Below are 17,561 nucleotides of genomic sequence, written 5' to 3'. Positions count from 1 at the left end.
CTGTGACATAAGTGTCATCTTCCATGTCCACATTCCAGGTCAGCACTCTTAGCGACATCCAGCGGATTTTTTCTGAAACTCTAGACCATGCCGATTACATCTAGTGCTGTTTCAGTTACCTAGTGACATTTGTCTCAATATTATTACAAGTTAAAATCGGGTCATTCTTTTTGGTACACCCTGTATTACTAACCTTACTCACATAAATCGTGCTCATCCCAAGAGTCATCTTAGTAATAGCAATGTAACAATGTTGAAACCAGTTTTTTAAAAAAGACTGTTCGGTTTTGTTAATACTAAGAATGAAGTGCTAAAAATATCAATAAAATCGATAGTTCATTAAAGACAGAGTGTACTTCACAGATTGCATAATCTGAACCAAAAATTTAATAATCTGCATCCTACTTCATTTCATTTCGAAGCTGTTTTTAAATAAGTAATTGAGGCAAAGTCAGAATATTGCATAATTCACTTTTTTAAGAGTGTTCCACACAAGTGTTGACATATGTTGCTGTACCATTGGCTTGAACGATGTTGTTTCTGACTATATAACCTTAAATAAAAAAGAAGAAAAAATAAATAGAAAATTTTGTATAAAACTTAGCAGCTGTATCTCCCTGTGCAATTAATGTGATTTTATTGCTATTGACTTTTTTCAAAACAGTTTACCTGTTGATCTTCAACTTGGGTGCCCATTACAAACTCGGAGACAACAGTTCTGGTTTCAACATCCCACAGTTTGCATGTCTTGTCTCCAGATGCTGTCAGTAGCTGTTTCCCATCAGGTTTCCAAGCAACCTTTAAATACACACACATTCACAAAAAAATAAAAAAATAAATAAAGAAGATAACACTCATTATTTCAAACAAAGACTACACAAAGATTTCAAAAGATATAGAAGGTGCAGAGAAGCTAACCAACATGTTTTTATTTATGGTAGAATGGAAATGATAATTTCACACAAGTCTCTTATTTTACAATTTCTGCTAATAAAAAATTTAAAAAATGCCAATGTGAATTAATTTTTGAAGCAAAGGAATGAAAATCATTTCTATTTCTCAATATCCTTTCAAACTGTGGAGCAGGTGAAATTACACAGTTTTTAAAGTTGCCCTTTATATCAAATGAAAGTAATTTCATGTCCAAATTACCATGCGTGTTGGAAAATCTTTTAACACAGTCAGAGAAGTGTCAGTGAGTTACACAGTTGTTTTTAGAATGTCCAAATCTGTAATTATGTTGCAATTACTAAGTCTTCACCTCATTACCTTCTTCAAATGACTAACTGAACACACATTTTCTACTGTGCTACAAAACTGGATTCTCTTCTACTGCTACACAATTCTTTGTGAATACACATTGTCATCACATTTTCCGCATCCGGCTGATCTACACCCTAAACTATTTCAACTGAAACCAAACTTATTTTAAATCTCTGTAGCCTCAGTCCCCAATCTGATAGAACTTCCTCACCTATGGAATGCAGTGTACCAAAATGAAAATATTAAATAACTCAATGATCATATGCCACACACTGAATATTTAATGCAAAACCTAAATTTTCTTGTCTCTTGCAAAGCAGCAATTGATACTTAGTACATCTAGCAGATTAGAAGGAGATACAAAACATCTTGTGGGTATTGAGATGTTATTGATCGGTATGACACAACTGCAGATTACCTATTGCAGAGACCACCTAGACCTGGTTTTTCAACTATATGCTAATATACACGGAATACCAAAAATGGTAGTAATGTATACAACTTGAATGTCTTCTTTTGACAAAGTGACAAATTTGTAGTATAGATTTCTTATGAATGTACTAATATGCCCTAGTTCAGTATGTTTTACTACCAGCCATGAAAACTAATTCTTTGCTTTTGTTGGATTCATGGTCTGGACATAACGACGCCTCTGTTTTTGAGGAGGAGGACAAAAAATCTGTAGATGTAAAGTGAATTCCACCTGGAACTACTGGTGTGATTCAACCTCTCTATAAAGAATATTTTCGACAGTGGAAAGCATTTTTCAGGAAATTATCAGACAATATAACTTCCAATACATCTCTCTCATTTCAGGTTTATCAGCGGTCTTGTGGTTTCCGGCGACTAGAGGGAGCAGCGTGGTGCTGGTGTGCCTGACACTCACTCCCACCCTACTATTGAGCTTACGTGAAGTTTTTCGCTGACCTTCCTTTCGGGATAGCCGGCTGCAATTGTCTGCCCAACTTCTTCTCCGAAGATAAGATGCTGTTTTGGAGGAATTTTTTAAACTCTTACAATAACTCCGTACACTCAGGATACTTTTAAACCAATCTCACTATATTTTCAGTTCCACAAACAAGACACCATATAAATGATTTATTTTTTGTAAGCCCAACAATTACCAGTTCGACAGATACTCTTACGTACTTTATAACAAATACAACCGAGAAAGCTCTATCAAGTCCACCATCTAGACCTCACAGATGTAAGTGAGTAAGTAAGTAAGTGTCTTTTCTTTACTTTAACAATATTCAACTGTTCTCAATAATGACTGACGTAGCACCGTCACGGAGTACGTCGCGTTTGCTCCTTGTGTTGGGCGTGTAACTTCCGAGGCGAGTGCTGTGACTACCTGCCCACGCCGATAGACCGTCTGAGATACACACACACACACACACACACACACACACACACACACACACACACACACACACACACACAAAATCGTGGCGCAGTACACACAGTTCCACTTTCACACACTCATCTTTAAAATAACGCGTGTTCGAGATGGTGGGAATACGAGTGGTTTTTTTTTTTTTTTTTTTTTTTAGGGCGTAAAACTGCTATGGTCATTAGCGCCCGGTCCGTGAATTAGGAAACAGTAAAAACCGCAAATGGAAACCAGCAGCAATGGGAACGAAACTCAAAAAATTGGAGAAACTAAAAGCAGAAGGAAGGCTTAAAAATCCACTACAGAAAGGGGTTGGTTGTCCCCCAAAAAAAAAAGCTTCAAATGACTGACGTCATTTCACTGGCACTAATGAACTCGAGAACGCGATCAGCCGAGCGCGTGTCATCTGCTAAAATTGACGATGTATCAGGCGACAGCTGTAGATGGGCGCGTAACGGAGTAAAATAGGGGCACTCAATTAAAAGGTGTCTTACCGTCCACAGCTGAGAGCAGTGGGGACAGAGTGGGGGAGGATCGCCGCTTAAAAGGTGTCGATGGCTAAAAAGACAGTGCCCTATCCGGAGTCTAGTTAAAATTACCTCCTCCCGACGACGCGTTCGGGAGGAAGAGGTCCAAGCACAAAGAAGAGCTTTCACGTCCCGCAATTTATCATGGGGAAGTGTCGACAAACTGTGCGTGCCATAAAAGAACAACAAGACGACATAAAACGCTCCATAGATCGGTGAAGGGAATCGATTGAATAGCTGGCCGAAGGAGAGAAACTGCAGCCTTGGCCGCAATATTGGCCGCCTCATTTCCACCGATACCAATGTGTCCCGGGAGCCAGAGGAACGCCACCGAGACACCCCCCAGGTAGAGCAAGCACAGACAGTCCTGAATCCGGTGGACCAGAGGGTTCACAGGGTAAAGAGCTTGGAGACTGAGGAGAGAGCTGAGAGAATCTGAGCAGATAACATACTGTATCCACTGATGGCGGCGGATGTAGTGGACAGCCTGGAGAACAGCGTAAAGCTCCGCAGTATAAACCGAACACTGGTCAGGAAGCCGAAATTGATTTTGGGTGTCGCCAACAATATAGGCACTCCCTACACCTAACGATGTTTTTGAGCCATCAGTGTAAATACATGTGGCTTCCTTCATTTGTGCACACAGAGCAACAAATGCCCGACGATAAACAAGTGAAGGGGTACCATCCTTGGGAAATTGACAAAGGTCACGGAGCAGGCAGATCCGGGGACGGAGCCAAGGCGGTGCTGCACCCCAAGTTGTCAAGAATGTTTTAGGAAAGCGGAAGGAAAGAGAATGGAGCAGTTGACGGAAGCGGACTCCTGGTGGTAGTAGGGAGGAGGGGCGGCCTGCATACGCTACATCAAAGGAGGCGTCGAAAATAATGTCATGGACTGGATTAGCAGGCATGGAAGACAGATGGCTAGCATAACGACTCAGAATGACTGCTCGCTGATTGGACAGCGGAGGTTCAGCAGTCTCAGCATAAAGGCTTTCCACAGGGCTGGTGTAAAAAGCTCCAGACACTAAACGTAATCCACGGTGGTGGACAGAGTCGAGACGCCGAAGAACAGACAGCCGAGCAGAGGAGTAAACTATGCTTCCATAGTCCAATTTCGAGTGCACTAAGGCGCGATAGAGGCGGAGAAGGACCACTCGGTCCGCTTCCCAGGAGGTACCATTCAGGACACGGAGGGTGTTGAGCGATTGCAGACAGCGAGCCGAAAGATAGGAAACGTGGGAGGACCAGCACAGTTTTCTGTCAAACATAAGACCCAAGAATTTAGCGACGTCCGAAAATGGAAGGTTGACAGGACCTAGATGTAAGGAGGGTGGAAGAAACTCCTTACGTCGCCAAAAATTAACACAAACGGTCTTACTGGCAGAAAAACGGAAGCCGGTTTCGGTGCTCCAAGAGTAGAGGCGATCGAGACATCCTTGAAGACGTCGCTCAAGAAGGCTGGTCCATTGAGAGCTGTAGTAGATCACAAAATCGTCCACAAAGATGGAGCCCGAGACATCTGGAAGGAGACAATCCATAATTGGATTTATGGCAATAGCAAACAGTACAACACTTAGCACGGAGCCCTGGGGTACCCCATTTTCTTGGGAGAAAGTACGGGACAGAGTAGTGTTCACCCGCACTCGAAATGTGCGCTCTGCCATAAATTCGCGAAGAAAAAGGGGCAGCCGACCTCGAAAACCCCAAGAGAACAGTGTGCGGAGGATGCCTGTCCTCCAACAGGTATTGTATGCTCTCTCCAGAACAAAAAATATCGCTACTGTTCGGCGTTTCCGGAGAAAATTGTTCATGATATAAGTGGAGAGATCAACAAGATGGTCAACTGCAGAACGATGCTTTCGGAAACCGCATTGGGCAGGTGTTAAAAAGACTGCGGGTCTCCAGCCACCAAGCTAAACGGCAATTCACCATACGCTCCAAAACCTTACATACACTACTCGTGAGAGAAATGGGGTGATAGCTAGAGGGGAGATGTTTGTCCTTTCCAGGTTTCGGAACAGGAACGACAATAGCTTCCCGCCATCGTCTGGGAAAAGTACTATCGGTCCAAATTCGATTATAAATGCGAAGGAGGTAACGCAGACTATGGGTTGATAGATGCAGCAACATTTGGATGTGGATACCATCCGGTCCTGGGGCAGAGGAGCGAGAAGAATAGAATGCATGTTGGAGTTCCCGCATGGAGAAAACAGTATTATAGCTTTCGCAATTTTGAGAGAAGAAAGCAAGAGGTTGCACTTCCGCTGCACGTTTCTTCGGGAGAAACGCTGGTGGGTAATTTGAAGAGCTCGAAATCTCAGCAAAGTGTTTACCCAAGGAGTTAGACATTGCAACGGGGTCCACTAACGTATCACGCGTGACAGTGAGCCCAGAGACCGGGGAGAAACTAGGCGCGCCTGATAACCGTCGAATCCGACTCCAAACTTCCGAGGAGGGAGTGAAGGTGTTAAATGAGCTAATGAAGAATTTCCACCTTGCCTTCTTGCTATCGCAGATGACGCGACGGCATCGCGCACGGAACTGCTTATAGCGGATACAGTTGGCCAAAGTAGGATGGTGGCGGAAAACGCGAAGAGCACGTCGCCGCTCACGTAATGCGTCACGGCATGCCTCGTTCCACCAAGGAACTGGGGGGCGCAGGGGCAATACGGAGGTGCATGGTATTGAACGTTCCGCAGCTGTAAGAATAACGTCGGTAATATGTGTGACCTCATCGTCGACGCTAGGAAAGTGACGGTCATCGAATGTCACTAGAGACAAAAAAAGTGTCCAATCGGCTTGGGCGAACTTCCAGCATCGCGGGCGCATATAGGGCAGTTGAGGCTGCAGTCTAAGGACACATGGAAAGTGATCACTCGAGTGTGTATCATCAAGGGCGAACCATTCGAAGCCCCGAGCTAGCGGAACAGTACCAACCGAAAGGTCCAAATGAGAGAAATTTGTCGTGGAGGCAAACAAAAATGTAGGGACCCCAGTGTTGAGGCAGACTAGATCCGCTTGGTGGAAGACGTCTAGCAATAGTGAGCCACGTGGACAAGGATGTGGAGATCCCCAAAGCGGGTGGTGGGCAGTGAAGTCCCCAACCAGCAAATAGGGGGGTGGAAGTTGACCAAGAAGATGAAGGAGATCAGCTCGTGCCATTGGTGTGCACAATGGAATGTATACAGTACAAAGAGAAAAGGTATATCCAGAAAGGGAAAGACAGACAGCGACAGCTTGGAAGGAAGTGTGTAAGTGGATTGGGTGATAATGGAGAGTATCATGGAGAAGAATCATGAGTCCTCCATGGGCTGGAGTGCCTTCAACAGAGGGGAGATCAAATCGGACGGACTGAAAATGAGGGAGAATAAAGCGGTCATGGGGATGCAGCTTTGTTTCCTGAAGACAGAAGATGACCGGCAAGTAGGATCATAAGAGGATCGACAATTCGTCCCGATTGGCTCGAATGCCACGGATATTCCAGTGGATAATGGACATAGGGTGAACAGAAAATGGAGGAATGTGACCAAGGTGGCCGTCAACTCCACAATTGCTCAGAGCTTGCGACCGACAGCATGGAATGGCATTCAGCCGAAGGCAGAAGATCCTGATCCATAGGTTGTTCAGGAGCAGCTCCTGCCACCAGCGATTAGCCGGTTGATCGGCCGCCAGCAGTGCGCCTTGGCGACACAGAAGACGGCCGAGGGCGATTTCCGCCAGGTGGTGCTGTAGATGAGACACGCGTTGGCAGAGAAGGAAATGAACTGGCTTTCTTATTAGCCTTCTTGGAAATATGATGTTTAGATGAAGGAGGAACCGATGGTTGTGAAGTTGGGGTACGTAAAAAATCTTCACGAGTATGCTCTTTTTTCGAAGTCTTGGTGTCTGACTTGTGGGCTCGAGATTTAGCAGAACCCGATGAAGGGTGAGCCGTAGAGTGGGCAGGCGAAAGTGGTGAGGTTGAACGGGCGATCTTTGCGCTGGCCGATCTGACGACCGTGGCACTAAAGGTGGGGTCGCAAGTCTGCGTGGCCGCTTCCTTTATTGGCCGAAGAGATGCAAGGACAGTGCTGTATTTTCCTGTCTGAGGCACGGTGGGCTGTCGACTGGCGAATAATTTTCGAGCAGCAAAGGTCGACACCTTTTCCTTCATTCTGATTTCCTGGATGAGCTTTTCGTCTTCAAAAATGGGGCAATCTCGAGAGGAAGCAGCGTGGTCACCCACACAGTTGATGCAACGAGGGGATGAAGGTGGACAAGCACCCTCATGGGCATCCTAGCCACACGTAACACATTTGGCCGGATTGGAACACGACTGGCTGGTGTGACTGAACCGCTGACACCGATAGCAACGCGTAGGGTTTGGGACATAAGGGCGAACGGAAATTATCTCATAGCCTGCTTTGATTTTCCATGAGAGTTGAACTTTGTCAAATGTCAAGAAGACAGTGCGGGTTGGAACGATGTTCGTGTCAACCCTTTTCATAACCCTATGAACAGCCGTTACGCCCTGGTCAGACAGGTAGTGCTGAATTTCGTCGTCAGACAATCCATCGAGGGAGCATGTATAAATGACTCCACGCGAGTAATTTAAAGTATGGTGCGGTTCCACCCAGACAGGGAAGGTGTGGAGAAGTGAAGAACGCAGCAATTTTTGTGCCTGGAGGGCACTGACTGTTTCTAACAACAAGGTGCCATACCGTAATCTGGAACAAGACTTTACAGACCTGCAATTGCGTCGACACCTTTCTGAATAATGAAAGGGTTGACCGTGGAGAAGTCTTGACCTTCATCAGACTGAGAAGCAACAAGGAACTGTGGCAACGATGGAAGAACTGTCTGTGGCTGAGACTCAGTGAACTTGCGCTTGTGAGCAGACATAGTGGAAGGTGAGGAAACCATTGCGGAAGAATCCCCCATGATTACCAGCGTCTCCGAGGGCACGCTCCTCCCTGTTGGGGGCCCTCTCTGAGGGCACTCCCGCCTTAGGTGATTGTTCACACCTCAGGTCACACCTCCCAACAAACGGACGGAGGGACCAATCTGCACTTTCGGAAGGTATCAGCTCGGGTAATCACCCCTCCCTGGGCCTGGCCGTTACCAGGGGGTATGTACGTGTCCTACCTGTCTATCCAGGGCGGGGAATTACGCGTTACCCCGTCACCGGCTACGCACGAAAATGCGTGGGTCGGCCTTCAGACACACACAGGGAGGAAGAAAGAGAAAGGGAAAAACAAAGAAAGGGAAAGGAAAGAAGAGAGGTCTCAAACGCCGCAGCGGAGAAAAGGGTAAAGAGAAGAGGTAAGGAAAAGAGAAGGACAAAGGAAGGATGAAGACATACAAGCAGAGAAGGCGAAGAATGCGTTAAATTTACGAGCGTCCGTCTCCGGACGTAGGCACAAACCATACTCCCAGAGGGGGAGAAAGGGAAGGAAAGAGCCCGTGGTGAGGGGAGGGGGGGGCAAAGATGGGGGATAGGGAAGGATGCGGAACAGGAAGGTATGCAGCCCGGAAAGGAAGGAGGGCCACATTAGCTCGGGGTCCCGTGCTCGCTATGCACGTATCCACAAAAGAGTTGTGGTCCCCTGGGGGGAAATACAAGTGTGTCTAGAATTCACCCAAAATTCTTGAGGCACTGCAACGGAACAGTATTCTTAAGCTCCACTAATTTGTGCATTATGTATTCTTAAGCTCCACTAATTTGTGCATTATGAGTTTTCTTTGCTGTGCTTTATGAATCTCATCAAGTATGTCTGGTATGCAACGCAATATGCAGATCAACAGCTGGGACCATTTCTGACTCCATCCCAGTTCTGTCTAAATAAAACTAGTGATTACTGCAAAGTGCCTGACTTCATCAATTTTTCCTTTGTCTGATGTGCCTGGTGCAAGAAAATTGTTTGTTTTTCTCATTCAATAATAAACACTTAGCATTTTTGTGATGACTACAGGGAATAAAAAAAAAAGAACTGAAACTTCCTGGCAGATTAAAACTGTGTGCCAGACTGAGACTTCAACTCGGGACCTTTGCCTTTCACGGACAAGTGCTCTACCATCTGAGCTACCCAAGCACAACTCACGCCCCGTACTCACAGCTTTACTTCTGCCAGTACCTCATCTCCTACCTTCCAAACCTCACAGAAGCCCTCCTGCGAAACTTACAGAACTAGCACTCCTGGAAGAAAGGATATTGCGGAGACATGGGTCTGCCACAGCCTGGGAGACGTTTCCAGAATGAAATTTTCACTCTGCAGCAGAGTGTACCTGTGAAACGCAAAAGTTCTGAGTTCAAGTCTTGGTCCTACACACAGTTTTAATCTGCGAGGAAGTTTCATATCAGCGCACACTACGCTGCAGAGTGAAAATTTCATTCTGGAAACAGAACTGTTTGATAGTCAAAAGTACAACATTCAAACATTATTATAAGGAATGACCTACAGGAATTATAAAATGTAGTACTGCAAGATACATTTCATTTTAACAAATAAGCCCTCATTGATGGAAGTCATCTGTGACATCAAACATTGCCATGATTTTATTTTCTCTGCGAGTCACTTTTATCAGAATTACATGTGCAAGAACTGAACTGTCAATATGAAGTTACTCAAAAAAATGTTTGTATAGTTTAAGCAAAGCAAACAGGCTAACAAGCATGAGCAAAAGAAAATTCTGTCTGGTGTACCCAATAGGCCTCTTGCAGATCTTTCAATTGGATGCCACTCCAGCTATTTACACCCTAACCTTCCCCAGTTACCTAATCGGAAAATGGAGACCTGCAGTTTAATGTAGAATCCGAACCACAAGTCTTTCTTGGCCACTCCACCATCTATGAGAAGTGAATGCTCAGTTAAAAATCATAGTGAGAATGTTGTGGTCTGAACGGGATCTGACTCCCTGCTTTCCGGATCACGAAACGCGTGCTTTGCCACTAGACCATTTTTGTTTTAGAATAAAAACATAAAAAGATTTGACCATTAGACCTTACACGCATAGTGGAAGTGCTAGCTGTGTCACCTCCTGAGATGATGCTCGACGTCGGTCATTAGTGCTCTGTTTATAAATTTCCTCTCAATGGTAATGATACGCCAGGGAAAAATTGCAGCCGACATACAAGGAAAACCAGTGCTAAGGAGAGATAGAGATGCAATTCTGTGCAAAGTGCACAATCTCCACTCATGTCACGCTTCCATATGAATTGAGACACTTAAATTCTTCCTTCCCTGTGACATTTTGCATATTCTGTCAAGAACAGTGTGCTTGCCATGCAAAATAATCCTCACTGAATAGCAAAGTTTCGCATTGTGGCTCTAACAAGATAAATTTGTATGCTGAATATCAGCTCCAAAAACTAAAACTAATAACATGCAATGTTTACTACCTAGTGTTCTCTTCCATTCCCTCTAGAATAAACTATTCTACCCATATAAAAGTGAATGGTAGTGAATTTTCTGCAAATGCTCATTCGCCCGTTTTCGCTTCCATTCATAACATATTAAACCAGGCTTTAGATGCTTAAAATTGGTGTGTGTGAACTCCAGATAATTCCGCTACGCGGCGCTGCGTGATTTGCCGAATCACACTCTAGGTGGGCAGGGCTGTACACCCCTCTCTCTCTCTCTCTCTCTCTCTCTCTCTCTCTCTCTCTCTCTTTTTTTGCAAAATAGCTGCAGTGCCTCTTAACAGCTAAAATTTTGGCAGTGCATTTTTTTGTCGTCTTCTTCCTGTGTAAAAAATTTCAGCATAGGTTTCCACATATATTATTGGACCATTCCCTTGTGAGCTTGGCAATTGCCAGTATCCTATTACAATGGTTTGCTGCCATGGGGTTAATGGGTTGTGACCCACTTTCCAGTTTTTGCAAGATGTGGGCTTGAGGTAGTAATAAATCAAAAAAGGGATTCTGCTACCTTTGACTGGCTTCTGATTCACCCTGATCCACTATCCTGCACCAAAGCATACCCACATGCTTTGCAAGTGGTGTCAGAAGTGCTGATGGAGACTACAATGGTGGTTTGATGTCTGCAGCAGCAAAGGGCAATGCAAGTAAGTAGCAATAAGTATATTTGATAACCGCTCGTGGGGTCCTTGGTATTTGTTGTTCCTGGATTGTCCTCTTCCAGCTGTCCTGTTTTTCATTATGTCCGCTGCGGATTAAATTGTGATACCTGAACAGGCACAAGGGATGAACTAATAACACGTTGTGTGTACACAGTGTAACCTTCCAGCTTATGTGGTACCATGCACTGAATCAGACAACAGGGTATGCTAAGTATGCTGAAAAGAAGGGCATTATGCCAGGCAGTGCAAGGAGAGGCTCGATTGAGACAAGGAAGGCCATGGTTACCAGTGAAGTCTAGGTAAATGTAGATATTAGGTGACTGAAGGCGTAACTGTAATGATTATCATCATGTAAATTAGCAGTTTAATAGTTCTCTAAGGGTCTACCAAGAAGATACGTGGTCTGACAGCCATAGAGTGCCTGAGTCATGTACAGAGCTTTTCTTTTTCTTTCCGTATCTGTGCCACACTCCTGCTTATTCTATTTTCTAGTTAATTAGTCATAAACTGTCGTACAATGCTGACAAAGAAAGTAAAACACAAATCACTGTCACAATAGTAACTTATGGTATGGGTTTTTTGTGTTCATATCACACAACACTGGCCCAAATCAATGTAGCAAGGTGCTGAAATGTCCCAGATGTGCGAGAGGTCACTGGCCATGACATCACTGTTACATTGCTCCAGGTTCTTTGAAATTAAGTGGGCGCGATACCAAAAAATGTACCCAAGATAACAGCCCAAATCAATGTCAACATGACAGGAGAATGTATCAGTACCAGGGGGGGGAGGGGGGGGGAAATCTTGAGGAGAAAGTATTATGGGGAACTAACGAATCCCATAATACTTTTCAATTGCTAAATATGTATGTGGATCGCATGTACACCCCAATCTGTGATATCTGTGCGAATTGTGTCAGGATACAAATTTCTGCCTCTTACTGCAACCTCACACACTTTGAAGGTACAGAAATCGAAATTATAAAAATATCACATAGAATAGGAATTAAATAGGCTCCTTTGGCTTAGCTTTTGAATTTTACTGCTTTAAGTTCTTTAAAAAAAATTTACACAATAGAATTACAAAGCTTCAGGATTTTTTTCATTTTTGTATACTGTGTGGTAAGAGAACAAACTGATTTTCTGAACAACTAGTTTGCGAAAGGGTAACATACAACTGACCATGTGAATGATCATAAACCAGTTCCAACGTATCTTAATGTCTGATACAGAGGCTTCTTTATCATTACTGCCAACGAGACAATGATCCGCTTAAACTGAATGGGTACATTGGTTGGGATATGAAAGAGACCTCTCCAGCTGTTTGTATACTGTGTGGTAAGAGAACAAACTGGTTTTCTGAACAACTAGTTTGCGAAAGGGTAACATACAACTGACCATGTGAATGATCATAAACCAGTTCCAACGTATCTTAATGTCTGATGCAGAGGCTTCTTTATCATTACTGCCAACGAGACAATGATCCGCTTAAACTGAATGGGTACATTGGTTGGGATATGAAAGAGACCTCTCCAGCTGTTTGTATACTGTGTGGTAAGAGAACAAACTGGTTTTCTGAACAACTAGTTTGCGAAAGGGTAACATACAACTGACCATGTGAATGATCATAAACCAGTTCCAACGTATCTTAATGTCTGATGCAGAGGCTTCTTTATCATTACTGCCAACGAGACAATGATCCGCTTAAACTGAATGGGTATATTGGTTGGGATATGAAAGAGACCTCTCCAGCTGTTGGATCTATGAGGACAGCAGCTTCAATGAAATAATTTCGCGTAGTTTTAATCTGCGAACGGGTAGCATTACAAAGTTTTGGATGATTCAGATTGCATATCAGTAGTCTTAATGTAAGCCGATAAGCTTTTTTTCAGTGTGTCAAACTGCCAAACAAACTTTGTTTACACTCATAAACAGGTCTGGGTCATATACAATTTTGCAGTGTACCACACAAATCGAAGCATATCATCAAATATTAACGCAGACAACTAATGGTGTACGATTGATTGAATTTTTATACAATATTCTCTAGATGCTCTGTCTCCACTCTGTTTGATAATGCATACACAATTTTGTATTTGTTTTAGAAGGTTCTCTACTTGCCCGTAAAAATAAATGTTATAGGCTGCATCAGCAGAGTGCATTATGGAGGAATTTCTTTAATACTGCACATTGGCAGACCCCCTCCATCCTGGGAAGTTTCACTGTATAAACCCAGATTAATCTGCCCAAACTGAAGGGCAAAATAAATGGTTCTTCCCTGACATATGGACTCAAGGTATCTGTTAAAAGATCCTTGTTTAAGCTGTTGTGAGTTTGCTGAACTTTAAGGATGATATTGTAACATTTTTGTATTTGCTTTCATTGTCATCAACTTGGTCCGAATGAGGTCAGTGGTCTCTAGCAAGCAAACAAAGACTGTTGGTAGCAATTTTCCAGATAAGGTGACAGCATATTGTGCAATGCACAAATATGTCACCTTATGCATATCCTTTCACTGCAGAAGAACTACCTTTTTCCCTCGTATAGCGAGAATTTGGTCATAAATTGACTGATATTGGCACCCTAGAACAAATATAGTTTACAAATTTGTGTTTTATAATCCCAAAGAAAGCAGGTGTTGACAGATGTGAAAATTGCCGAACTATCAGTTTAATAAGTCACAGCTGCAAAATACTAACGCGAATTCTTTACAGACGAATGGAAAAACTGGTAGAAGCCGACCTCGGGGAAGATCAGTTTGGATTCCGTAGAAATGTTGGAACACGTGAGGCACTACTGACCCTACAACTTATCTTAGAAGCTAGATTAAGGAAAGGCAAACCTACATTTCTAGCATTTGTAGACTTAGTGAAAGCTTTTTACAATGTTGACTGGAATACTCTCTTTCAAATTCTAAAGGTGGCAGGGGTAAAATACAGGGAGCGAAAGGCTATTTACAATTTGTACAGAAACCAGATGGCAGTTATAAGAGTCGAGGGGCATGAAAGGGAAGCAGTGGTTGGGAAGGGAGTAAGACAGGGTTGTAGTCTCTCCCCGATGTTATTCAATCTGTATATTGAGCAAGCAGTGAAGGAAACAAAAGAAAAATTTGGAGTAGGTATTAAAATCCATGGAGAAGAAATGAAAACTTTGAGGTTCGCCGATGACACTGTAATTCTGTCAGAGACAGCAAAGGACTTGGAAGAGCAGTTGAACGGAATGGATAGTGTCTTGAAAGGAGGATATAAGATGAACATCAACAAAAGCAAAACGAGGATAATGGAATGTAGTCGAATTAAGTCGAGTGATGCTGAGGGAATTAGATTAGGAAATGAGACACTTAAAGTAGTAAAGGAGTTTTGCTATTTGGGGAGCAAAGTAACTGATGGTGGTCGAAGTAGAGAGGATATAAAAGGTAGACTGGCAATGGCAAGGAAAGTGTTTCTGAAGAAGAGAAATTTGCTAACATCGAGTATAGATTTAAGTGTAAGGAAGTCATTTCTGAAAGTATTTGTATGGAGTGTAGCCACATATGGGAGTGAAACATGGACGATAAATAATTTGGACAAGAAGAGAATAGAAGCTTTTGAAATGTGGTGCTACAAAAGAATGCTGAAGATTAGATGGGTAGATCACATAACTAATGAGGAAGTATTGAATAGGATTGGGGAGAAGAGAAGTTTGTGGCACAACTTGACTAGAAGAAGGGATCGGTTGGTAGGACATGTTCTGAGGCATCAAGGGATCACCAATTTATTATTGGAGGGCAGTGTGGAGGGTAAAAATCGTAGAGGGAGACCAAGAGATGAATACACTAAGCAGATTCAGAAGGATGTAGGTTGCAGTAGGTACTGGGAGATGAGGAGGCTTGCACGGGATAGAGTGGCATGGAGAGCTGCATCAAACCAGTCTCAGGACTGAAGACCACAACAACGACAGTCCGTAAAAGTTCTATTGCAATTGATGTGAATGAATGGTTTCTTTTTTCTGTAATAGCAGTTTGATCAATGTTAAAAATAAAAGCCTTGTCTGGATTCGGAAATTTGTTGCAGCATTAAAGACCTCCTGCTGTGAAGTCCTTTCACTCTCGATGCTTTCTTTTGAATAGCATGACAGAAGAGTCTGAAGTTTTAAATTTCAAATCAGGAAATTTGATAGCAGCAGCAGCAAGAAACCACTGCTGCAAGTTTCTCCCTTACCTGATGACCACATTCTCAAGCTCCTATGAAACGATCATAGGTCCACAAAACAATTGTTTTAAGTGGTTCATTCTTCATTTTACATTATTTTATGTGTTCTTCCAATCTTTTCCAATCTATAATGCTTTTGAGCTGTGACACTCCTTGTATGAAGACTGGCCAATCTCCATCCTGGATGCTCTCTCATTAGACTGATGATCCTTCTATTGTAATCCAGAAGAATATAATTGCTGTCCACCTTTCCTTTCTTCTCAAAAGGCTCGTAATCATCCGATTAAGATGAAGTGATTTCTTTACTTTCATCAAACAGTCATCCTTCATATATTTCCCAGTGGGCAATTAGTTCATCTTGTATCACAAGTTGTTTCTCTACTAGCATTTTAAAAGTGTTGCGAAATATTGCTTCTCCAATTTCATGAGTTCTTGAAGACGCAATGAAGGTGTTTTGGAGAAAGATCTTGTTCACTATGCACATGTGTTGTTTTTAATTGCACTTTTGAAAATTCCCTGTAAAGCAATTCGTCTTCAGAATCAAGTTCACTTTCTCTTACTGTTAAAGTACAACGTATATCACCAAATTTGCTCATAAAATCGAGATATCTTAGAGCATTACCAAGTATCTACCTCAAGTGCTAACTAACGAATGAAGGATTCTCTGGGCTTGTGAACACTGTTCCCTTTCTCGTTCCACCAACTGGAAGTCTCTTGTGCACATATAGCTGTTTCTGGTGAGGGGGGTCAAAAACTACCTGCAGGAATACTGGGAAATTATATTTGTATAGTGAGTGGTATTGTATCTGAACATATACAGGGAAAATGGGCTAATGGAGGGTCAAAAACAATTGGTTCACAGTTTGTCATCCTGTAGCAGCAAGGACACAGAGAAAATTGGCTCAAGGTGAATTGGAAAGTTTCTGCAGCAACTTGGTTATAATGAGAAACTACTTCCAAAATTTTACACAAAAATCCAATTTTTCAATGTAAAGGCTATGAAAATAATAAATGATTCATTACATATTGATAATTTATGCAGTCATAATTAATCTATCATTAGAATTATAAAGAAATGAAAAAAAAGTACCGGCAGCGAGATTCTATCCCAAGATCTTGCACTTTTGAAACTAAGTACATACTCACCTGGTTCTGGACACACTGAATACTAATGATCATACAAAGAATATAAACATGCCTAAAATTTTCAAACTCAATTTACTCAAAAATGGTTGAGAGTTGTCTCTTCCTATTTACATATACTGAAGTCCTAGTCGTGCCCTACACATCTGGTCAATGCAAATCAAACTAGTGAGAAGAAGGTTGTACAATCCCACTGTTAGGCACATGCAGTATAAGTGTAACAACACATCTCTACTTGTTCTCAGGACTAGTGATAGTTTTCAGGAACAGTAAGTGACTGGTACCATATAAACTGTAGAGGGATATCAAATGTGTCCAAGTATCTTTCATACTTGTTAAAATGTCACAGGTGGACTCTTATAGATGTGAGCCAAAGACTAACCAGACGTGTCTCTGAATAACTGTAAAGAATTGACAAGTTTCAGGCGCAGCAAAAGATAAAGTTTGGCGGGCTGAATTCTTTGACGAGGTGAGGGGCATAAGAACATGAGCATAGGCGAATGAGCTACCTGTCAAAGTGGGCCACTTATGGCAATATGCTGACCCCTGTCCTCCACCTGCTGATCAGTGCCTGGATGATTACTAAAACCAGGGACACACTGGTATGTGGATCATGACTTCTGCAATCACTATTATGCAACAAACCCATTGTGGTGCTAATAAATGCTGGCATGCAGCCATGCTGGTCACATGTTGAGCAGCGAGTCATCGACCATCATAGTGTTGGCCTTTAATGTGAGGTCACAGACATTCTGCCCTCATCATGAAAGGACCACCTGCAGAAAGGGTGCAGCCAGTACCGAACTGTCAAAGTGAGGCCCTCATAGCCACGAGCCGCAGGGGTATTCACCAGTGCCAGTTGCCTGTCTGGGGTTCACTCCTTTGATGCCTGTGCCTATCACTTGCCACGGTTGGGCAGGACTCAGTGCCTAACACTCAGCGGGCTGTAATTCCATCTTCGAAACAGAGACGCCAAACATACCCTA

At 43.0% G+C, this 17,561-nt stretch overlaps 1 protein-coding gene across 1 annotated transcript in view; it reads right to left on the bottom strand.

The window, feature by feature from the left end:
• Positions 1-17,561, bottom strand: part of LOC124595822 (actin-interacting protein 1) — a 181,219-nt gene that overhangs the window by 98,232 nt on the left and 65,426 nt on the right. The window contains exon 7 of the mRNA XM_047134719.1: positions 670-798. Coding sequence (XP_046990675.1) covers positions 670-798 — 129 coding nt within the window. The remainder of the gene's footprint in view (positions 1-669; positions 799-17,561) is intronic.

This window comes from Schistocerca americana, chromosome 1 (genome assembly GCF_021461395.2).
Source record: "Schistocerca americana isolate TAMUIC-IGC-003095 chromosome 1, iqSchAmer2.1, whole genome shotgun sequence".
Classification (NCBI taxonomy): Eukaryota; Metazoa; Arthropoda; class Insecta; order Orthoptera; family Acrididae; genus Schistocerca; species Schistocerca americana.
This window is presented reverse-complemented; position numbering and strand designations above follow the sequence as displayed.